This window comes from Priapulus caudatus, unplaced genomic scaffold (assembly GCF_000485595.1).
Source record: "Priapulus caudatus unplaced genomic scaffold, Priapulus_caudatus-5.0.1 Scaffold490, whole genome shotgun sequence".
In the NCBI taxonomy this organism is placed as follows: domain Eukaryota; kingdom Metazoa; phylum Priapulida; class Priapulimorpha; order Priapulimorphida; family Priapulidae; genus Priapulus; species Priapulus caudatus.
Window position 1 is genome coordinate 124751 of NW_014577551.1, and position 10420 is coordinate 135170.

The window sequence follows — 10420 nt, forward strand, 5'->3', positions numbered from 1 at the left end:
AAATTTTGGATGTGCTATGTATATCGCGAGAAAACAAGCTCAACCAATCAGGCGTCAGTACCGTCAGTACCGTGACTTTAAGAGAAAAAAAATCGGCGACGGTACCGTTGCAGGAGCAACAGCCATATAATTATGTTCTCAGGGTAAGACCAATGGCAATGTAACTGTATTATAAACAGATTTCTACCATTAAAAATACAAAGAGGTCTATTATAGATAATTGAAAAAGAAGAGTCCACACATAACGGCCCACCGGCATGAGGTAGTATTAGTTAAATGGGTCTGCACTGGCACTGGTCAAAATGTGTTAATTTAATGGACGTGGATATTCGTGGGTGTTGCTATCCCCCGGGCGTGGAGGGAGGTCACGTGATAACGTTGACGATGACGTTCAAAGCGTTAACCCTAACGGTAACTCTAGCTACAACACCTCCAACACTAACCCTACCACTAAACATATATATCTCGCCGCGCTATATATAGGCATTGTGATCCACAAAAATTAATCTATGGTGTGGGGACAGATATCATGATGCAAATATTCTAACCCTGACCCTAACCCTATCCCTAGCCTTTAAAATTAAAAATTAAAAATTAAAATTTAACCCTAACCCTAACACTAGTGCTGCCACGTTGCGGTCACCTCCCTCCACGCCCGGGGGATAGCATTTCCCGATATTCGTCTGAGCATCGGACACCTGTTCGTATGCGCTATTCGTCCGAGCAGTTGCTGCGCATGCGCTGTTCATGTTGTATTACATAAATGTAATCTTGATGTAATATAATGCTAGTCTAGGGAGTCGCCTACTCTCCAACCTAACTCTAACCTAACTCTAAATTCTAATACTAACCACAATCTAAACCTACCACTATTTATTAACCGACTCGGTTTGCTTATATAGGCGAATGATAGTACCAAACACTATCTATGGTGTATAACCACATACGCAACGCATGTATGCAGGGGCGTCACAGCCGTAGGGCTGCGTAGCAAAACGCAAGGCAAAAAGCCTAAAGGGCAAAATATAAGCCTAATATAATATAATATAATAAAATTTAGAGCGTCTAGATTTTAAAATTGGCTGGGGGGAAACCCCCCAGACCCCCCTTCACACTTCCTATCTCCGGCACTAGAGGCCGTGCGCCTGCGGCACAACAACTACTATCAACAACAACATCAACAGCGCATGCGCAACAACTGCTCGGACAAATAGCGCATACGAACAGGTGTCCGATGCTCGGACGAATATCCACGTCGTAATTTAATATTTTCACGCAATATTAATTATTATTAATATTATTAATAATACTAATTGTAAATATAATAACTTCACACTATCATGCACATATTGGAGAGAGATTTTAGCGATAGTTTCTTGTGGCAATAACATACATCACATCAGTGAGCATGCATCACGTCTCCTAAAATTGCATCCGGCGGCATATGATGATGGCCGAAAACTTCAGTGCATAGGATAGGGAATTAACCAGTGGATAATTAACTTTTAGAGCCTTCCAAAATGAAATGACATAAACGAAAAAGCCATATTTGAACTTCAAGTTGAAGGGATCCTTTTATTAACACAACGCATGTTTAAAGCCATAATTTCGAGAATTATATATAGTGTTTTCCCACTTTTATGATACCAGGCTTCTCCAAGAGCACTTATACTATACCCCCGCCAGGCTATCTGAGAGCCCTGCCATCCTGAAATGCACCCGCCACTCTAAATATCATAGCTGCCATGCTGGTGTTTACACAATTTAAACATACATTGCACATGCAAAACAAACATTTTCACCCCACATGCAGTGCTTCAAATTTACACACAGAGTGTCCCAGATTGCATTTCAGAGCTTCTACAATTTTAAACATTTTCCGGGGGGCATGCCCGGACCCTTCTTGCACGCAAACCGCCTTCGGCGATTTGCAACTAGGACCGTAAAGGCAGCACCCCCATGCTATAATGAAAAAGCTTGGAGAATCCTGGTAACCTACCGTTATTGCTTGAGTAACAGCAACTGTCTAGACTAGAGTAACGATAAACTATATTAGAACCTTCGTATTCACCAAAACGTGCAGGTTTCGAACTCGTTCGATTACCACCACCTTTTCGTGTAATCTTGGACCATTTAGTAGTGCCAGCTATATTCCATAGACTTGCACGCCTCTCACACAATCTCGTTGTAGATTGTCCGGCGTGCTTTGTGACGTTTGTGTATACATGGTTATGTGACCACAGTTGTGTATGCATCCTGATAGGGGTCGCTCGCTCTCTCGGGTCGTTTGTGTTGAAGTTAGGGGTGCACCGGAACTTGGATCCGGCCGGATCCCCAATTTTTCAGAGTTCCGGTTCCGGCCGGAACCCTTCAGGAACAGTCGGTTGGAACCGGAACTTTTTGCTAATTTTATTTCTGCTACAAGCGTCATCAAGATCAAAAGATCAGTCACTGAATGTAGTTGAGAGTCAATAGAGTCAACTTGCTGACAATATAGTGTTAACAACTTCACACTATTCCACCCAAAAAACGCTTGCCACTTGAACATCGGCTGACTAACTGAACTGAACCTAACTGATGTTAGGTGATTTACAAGATTTTCTTTTAAAATCAAATACTCTTAGAGCCACAGGAATGGCATCTGTCTGTTAGTTAAAAATAATCGACTAAAACCAGCGATACTGCAACATGCAGGTTTTGCCACAGAATTCACTCGCGAATAAGATGCCAGAATTATGCACTGTAAGCAGCTGATTCATACACCTAACAACCATCCTGTAATTAGAATTTTGAGCATTGTCCTACTCGCCTGAGTGAGTGCTAATAATATTTCGTTCAGGCCGAGTGAGTTTGCGCAATACCGGGCCAAAACTGTCAAGTTTATTCCCAGCTTAAGTTCTGGTTCCGGCCAGGTAGTTCCGGCCGGAACTTTTTTCAAGTTCCGGCTGGTTCTGGACGATCTGCAGCCGGATATCCGCGCGAAGCGCTCAAACGCCCCCTCGCGGCGCACTTTTGCAATTTCGCTGCCCTCTTCCCAACGCCAGTACGCCGGTCCTTTCCTAGGGTTAGGTTAAAGCGGCTTTTCGCTCTAATCTGCAGTTCTGCCCATTGCACGAGGGATCGCACTACCCAGTTAGGTAGAGACTGGCTAGAAAAGCTCCCAATTCTTTGTTCGCTACTAGGCGCGCTTTCTTTGCTGTAATAACGGAGTTTTCTGTTCACATTGTAACAATATATAGCGCTGATGCGTAGCGTTGACTGGCTGAGCTTAGAGGATACGATATATAGGAACAATAGAACATGTCTTCGCTCTTCGTAATAAATCAGTTTACAGTTAGTTTCATTGTCACTCTATCTGCTATTGTATCTCTGCATAGTTACACTCCTCATCAAAACTAAAGATTTCAACATGGCGGGCAGAAGTGCCTAAACTGTGAACAGTGGGAAGCTTGAACTGTAAGTGTTCCGTAAGAATTCACGTGAAATTCCGGAGTGCTCCGACTCGGACGGCCCAAGGATAGAGAACATGAGTCCAATGAAAACCAATGTGCCTCGTACTCGTGATTCTACAGGCACCTATATATATATGATATCTAACACGATCCCCAATGCGAGCATCGAATTGTATCGCACACCTACGAATATTCTATTACTACAAGTACATGTTACAATAATTACTAGTAGTACTACTAGTACTACTAAGTACCAGGACTACTACAGTATACTAGTACTAGTACTAGTTACTACCAGTACCAGGAGCTAATAATGACAAACTGTGTTACCGGTACTAGTAAGTTACTAATATTAATAATGACGACTCCTGTTAGTGTTACTAGTACTCCACTAAATATATAATAAAATATAATGCTAACTAAATACGAAAATCTATTTACTACCAACTTCTTCATGTTTCTATAGCATAGGCCTACTCTCTTTGACCTATTATTCGCCGAGTTTTCCTGTAAATTCCGTCGAAATCCTCGTCCAACGTACGCTGCCGGCTGCCATTGCTCTCAGCGGCGCGACTGTTGCAGCTTACACTAATATATATAGCAGGTAGGAATGCGTGCTGCCAAAATTCGCTCGACGCCACTTTATTTGAAACTTTCACAGCACGAATACACATTCAAGACAGCTTCCATCTTTGTTTCTCCTTGAACCAACAGTATTCACTTGTTATAAAAACATAATGTCTCTGTTCGTAACGAGCTGTGTCATGCGAAAATCACACAAAAGACTGACGAAATTCTCAGCTGTTCGCGAACCTTGCCCAGTAATGGAAATGGCTGTCAGCCGCAACACTGCAACGTTTTTGCAACGTTCCAATGGCGAGGCTCGTACGGGAGTTGGAAAGGCAGTGCGCGCCCTGCGTGCCGCCTATAGCCCATAGACTGGCACTCGCTTCCACTCTCGGCTTAGCTTAGTCACTCGATGTGTAATCGAGGTGGGAGTGAGTCCCAGTCTATATAGCCTTTGTCCTTGCAGCCATTTGCCTTACTGGGCAAGGTTCGCGAACGCGAAAAATTTCGTCAGTCTTCTGTGATTTTGCGTGACACAGCTAGGTTACGAACAGAGACATTATGTTTTATAACAAGTGAACACTGTTCACGTCCCAAATGTCTGCCTCTGTGTTCCCCCACTAAAATTGTGGACGGTTCGCTGGCAGCTATAGATGCGTGCGCCGGTTCTCAAGCATTCGGCGCACGGATCCATAGCTGCCAGCGCTGCATACTGTTCGTAGGACGTTCCCGCGGTCGCGTGCGCTTCCGCGGAATTGCGCGCCAAGATCTGCGCTCAGCACTTCGGTCAAGCACCTTCTTTCGGCAACGCTTCTCTAGTATCCCGTCTCATCTGGTTCCGGCCGGAACTTGAAAAGTTTGATCCGGTGCACCCCTAGTTGAAGTCAATAAACCGTGATCCAGTCACTGTCATAACAAAGGACTGTTATACTTATAGACAATATATTGAAGTTACAAAACTTACACTCGTTTGCACCGACAAATTACAAGTTGACATATTTAACAAATCTTGTGACTCGATGTTATTTTCGTTGTGTTACGATGTGTTCATATCCAATTTTATATGCTATAACTGCATAAAGTCTTAGTGCAGGGTGCGAAATTAACACGAGTCCGGAGTCAAATACTCCCTGATTTATTGTCGGACTCCCTGATTTGACATATATGCAGGAGTCCGTGTGACTCCCTGAAAATTCTGCTATACTATCTAGTAACTAGTTCGTTCCAGAGCATGGCCTTGCGGAATTATGATAACTTTTCGGCTAACTTTTTGAAATTCAGGCTACGGACTCCCTCATTTTGCTGCGGACTCCCTCTTTTTGAGGGCAGGGAGTCCGTTGGACACCATTGTTCAAAAGTTCATTTCGACCCCTGTTAGTGTTTTTCAAGTTAGTGTAATCAGTGATATATCCGCTGTGAGGTGAGACTATGTTTCGCTATATTTTATTTGGATTGAGTGTTTCTGAGCAAGAATCTCCCAAATATTCTTTTAAAGCAGTAATCATGCAGGCTTGGATGATTAAGTGCTACGAATAGGCTTCATTAAACAGGATCGAATATCAATCTTCACCTGACCAGGATAGATCTCGTGAAGGGTTATAAGCTTTGCTTCAACAAAGTGTGTAAGATGAGGTACCCAATTAAATTGAGCCAAAACAACCTCGGAACTATCAATCTACTACTAATTTACGAGTTTCCTTTTTGGTATTACGAACCACTAATTTATAACACTATTAACAGTTCGGAAGTGTATATTTGGTTGATTACTCGACTAGGTATGGTGTAATGCATGTATGTAAGCTAAATACTTGATTATGTGCTTCAGCTGTGTTCCATGTGATTTTTAATGATATGTTAACCAGCATGTTAAAACATCACAACCAAAAATTACCTGCAGGTATCATCCATATAATTCTGTCGCACATTTTTATTTTTAGCTATTATAAATGATGTTGGTGCCAAGCCTACACCACTGGCTTGCTAGGTCACAAGTCATAATGAAAGCACCGCTCTGGGCAACTCCTAAGAGACTGCTATCCCAACAACTGACAGTAAAACGCCATGTGCAGAAGAGAAAAGGCTTGTATGTCTTCATCAGTATTCCCTGTCTAGGGGTGGTCTACTATGCGAGCATGGACACGAAACATAAGCGCCGGCTGAGAGTGACTGCACAGGGAATGTGGAGGTTTTGGAGGTAAGACACGATATTGAGAAGCAGATCGTCTCCATTGGCACTCACAACTTGGCATGGTCTCTCACCTAATGATGAAATAAGCTCCCCGTCATTTTTATGTAGAAAATAACAATCCAGCAGCACTGCCGATAAGAGAAGGTACAATCTGAATAGTAGGTATTTGTTGGAATTTTGTAAAAGAAATAGTGGGCTTAAAGTGATGAAAATTAACACTCGCTCTTCTCATTCTCTCTCTAGTTCTCTTTCTCTTTTACTCTCTCTCAAGCTGATTACCATACCACTTGTTTTGCAAAGGCGATATGATGATTTACAGGTCATTTAGAATTGGAATGACTTTATCATTGGACTACTGGTGGTCACTCTATGGTCTTGAGGAGGTAAGTATGTCATTTGTCTTAAAGGAATGCCAGTTAATAATTAAAATCTGTTCTACCCACCTGCATAAGATCGCAATATTTTATAGAACCCGTTTGTAACCAAATCTTATATTAATATTTTCTGTTATATTGTAACGATACACACAAGATAAATATTCGTACATAATCCTGTATTTTTAAACACATATCAGCTAAAAAGTGGCATTTTTATTGACAGTATAGTTAAAGTATAGTATATTTATATTGACAGTATAGTAATGCCAGTTAAAATAAATTAAATCTGGTTCTAAACCGCAGCCTGCATAAGAATCGCAGATATTTTATGGAACCCATTGTAACCAATATCTAATATTAATATTGTTTTCTGTTTATATTTGTAACGATACACACAAGATAAATATCGTACATAATCCTGTATTTTAGGCTCACTCTGACATAGTCCAGATACAGGCATTGTAGAATAGCGCATGATGCGTCGTCGTGCGTCGCGATCGCCGTGCTTCCGTCGCGCGTCCGTCCGTCGCCGTCCGTCACAGTTGGGCACAAATCTTAAACCGCGAGTCAGCACATACGGTCCAACGATATTAGGGCTGGGGGTAAATCCCGAAAACGAAAGTTGGGATGTCGAAGATGGGGGTCAAAGGTCAAAGGCTCAAGAAGGTGTAAACAATAAGGGGAACATTCACTCCTTAATCTTAAAGGTATAGGCGAGGAAATGCCAGAATTGCCGGCACAAATCTAACATGGCTCGACCTATGGCTTGTGATAGTCGGGTATAATAGCATCATGCGTGAGGAAAAGCCATCACTGTGCCGAAATTGGAGCGTCACGGTGTTCCAAAGGTCAATGGGCACAGGGCAAGATTTTAGACATTTTCTGGAGGACATGCTCATGACTGGCAGCAATTGGAAAACTTTTTTGTTTCAGCCGGTGAACCTACCATTTTTATGCGCTTTATTAAAAAACGCATGAATGTGCTTTCCACTGACGGTGCTGAAGAGATAAGTGTCTGATAACCCTTTGAGCCCGCTCAGAAGGGAGGCGATTTAAACATGCGATTGTGTTAACTGTTACTGTGTTAGAAAGAATTTGACTGGGCTGGGTGTGTCTATAGTAGAATCTAGACATACATGCCCTGGATGTATGAGGCTACAATGTCACAGTGAAATTTCAAAAGCTAGTATTGCTTGAAGAAGGTTTATGCTCCTTAAATCGTATAATTTCTATGGCATTCTGTACTGTCAGTGTGTTAATATGCCACTGCCAGTGGCCACTGCCAGTCGCATGTGGTGGTGATGTAGTATGGTGTAGTTTTTGCCTGTGTTAATTAGGTAACAGGTGGCAGCTCTCTAATTGCAGGGCCCTGTAGGCAGGTTAAACATTGATTTGTTTCTCGAACTCGCGTTGGCGAGTACCTGTGGTTGTGGAACGCTCCCATTTTACAGTGAATATTCCACACATAACTCTTACTTGGAACAAAGCTTACTTAGGAGATAATGGATGAGTTATATATGAGATTCTGTAGTGTACATTATAAATAGTTGGAATAGTCACTTAGCACTCAACATAATTACCCAGGAGTGAGGCTGTGGATTTCCAACATTAATTTTCTCATCAAATTTTGGGCACCAAAATAATAGACGCAAATGTGTACGATTCTTGAGCTTATCGGTCCACTAATCACTGGCCTTACCTTGTTTTGTTTTTGTTTTATAGGGTTAGGGTCACAATGCAACCATAAAACATTAGTTTCGGGCACAGCGATTTGTATCAACCAATGGGATTTGGGAGTTATGCAGAATGCAGAAGGTTGCTGAAATGATGTGTACTGCACTGCGTATCTGCATATCTGCGCCTAACAAAGGTGTCACTACGCACAACTTAAATGTTACGTTTATAACCGTAGCAACAGACCTCAGATGAGCCCAGACGCTCTGCGGCTCTTGTTAACACATATCAGTAAAAAGTGGCATTTTTATTGACAGTATAGTTTCATATTGCCATGAAGTTTGGGTTAATAGCTTTTAGACAGCCAGCTTAGAGCAGGCAAGACGATTCCGTATCTATTTCTACGTACAATCACACAGTGTTTTTGCATCCCTATTCTTGATAATAATTCTTTCTATGCTCCCAATACACTTTTGGTCATTATTAATGCCGCATACCTTCCATGGGAGCAGTGGAATAAGAGTAGTTGCTTTTATTTATTTTAAGTGTAGCGCGAAAGCACCAACCTAGCTTTTCTGTCTACTTAGGACGGTGCGGCTTATGCCAAAGCCATTGCAGAATGCCACAGGCGTGCTGCAGAAAACATTCTTGCTGGATGCCTGATGAATGGAGGGCTGTACATCAAGCTGGGTCAGGGTCTCGTCTCTATGAACCACATCCTTCCAAAGGAGTACGTTGACACATTGGCGGTGCTGCAAGACAAGGCGCTGACCCGACAGGCTGACGAGGTACTGTATACGCTGTATATTTCGCGGTGGTTTATTTTTTGCGAATTTCGAAACTTAATTTCGACCCCGAACGCGAAAATAACAACACGCGAAAGTAACAACACGCCGTTCTTCACCGACCGCGAAATTAACCACTCGCGATTTTGTCCGTCAAGTCTGAATTCGCGAAAATATCTGTGCGCGAAAAATATGGCGTATACAGTAGTGTGTCGATCGTCGGCACGTGTCTATTCAGTGTGAGAACGTCTCCGTTACAGTCCAACTCTCCAAACGGTATATAAGGGTCACTCAAGGGAACCCTAAAAAAGTCTTTTATAGACTGAATTATTTTGGTTGAGGTTGTTTCGTGTGTGGCAGCCATTAAAGCAGAGTGCGGAAAGTGTCTTTTAAGGACAGGCGTTCCTCATTATACAGTGGCGTTGGTGAGTACGCGGGTTTGACAGTACGCAAAACGAGGTATACCGAGATCGTTTACCATCAATTCAGCTGTCGGTTCCAGGTTGAGCAACTCTTTCTGGAAGACTTTGGGAAAACTCCGGACGAGATGTTCAAGAAGTTTTCAAAAGAGCCAGTCGCGGCAGCTAGTCTTGCGCAGGTGCACTGCGCTGAGACGCACGATGGCAAGCAGGTGGCAGTCAAGGTAAATCAAACCCCTACAGGGTCATGAGTCATGCTATAATGCGCGCTCGATCTTTATACTGAACGAACACATCAGAATACGTTTAGAGCGAACGTATTTGCTGCTAGAGATGAGGAAAATTGGTTAGAGATTAATTAGAGTTATGCTTAATGTCAGTTTCAGATGTTTGCATAGGTTTTCTGAATATGTTACTCGTAATATTCTTTGAAATTACTCGTGTTAAGCTCGAGGTATAAATCTGGCTTAAAACTGTTATCAACTCAATGTAGTTAGTAAATCAACTAACCTGTTGGTTACAGTTTCCATGACCGGTGTATTGGTCTCTCTGTCTTTGCCAAGCTAAGTACAATTTCTTTGACTTGTCACCAGATAGCAGTACTGCCAGTAGGTGACAGGATCTCGACCGATGTACATAGATTTATATTAAAATGTAATTACTCACAGTCTTCACGAATGAAATTTCTAAACACTGGACCTTCGGTCCACCAAGCCAGCAAAATTCACTGGACCGGACTAAATTTTACTGGACCAATATTATTTTGACATTTTTGACAATAAAGAACAAAACAGTAATATCATTTTGTATTTTACCTATAATAATACCTTCTACACACTGCTATGATAACAGTAGTAATACCTATCAAATATACATCACATGCCTTCTACACACTGCTATGATAGCAGTAGTAATACTTATCAAATATACATCACATACCTTCTACACACTGCTATGA

The 10420-nt window shown here is 42.1% G+C and overlaps 1 protein-coding gene across 4 annotated transcripts in view; it reads left to right on the forward strand.

Annotated features, from left to right (window-relative positions):
• Positions 1-10420, forward strand: part of LOC106810967 (uncharacterized aarF domain-containing protein kinase 5-like) — a 22851-nt gene that overhangs the window by 1185 nt on the left and 11246 nt on the right. For all 4 annotated transcript variants that reach the window (XM_014814464.1, XM_014814465.1, XM_014814467.1 and 1 more), the window contains exons 2-5: positions 5957-6213; positions 6527-6590; positions 8846-9046; positions 9546-9686. In XM_014814464.1, coding sequence (XP_014669950.1) covers positions 5966-6213; positions 6527-6590; positions 8846-9046; positions 9546-9686 — 654 coding nt within the window. In that variant the 5' untranslated portion in view covers positions 5957-5965. The remainder of the gene's footprint in view (positions 1-5956; positions 6214-6526; positions 6591-8845; positions 9047-9545; positions 9687-10420) is intronic.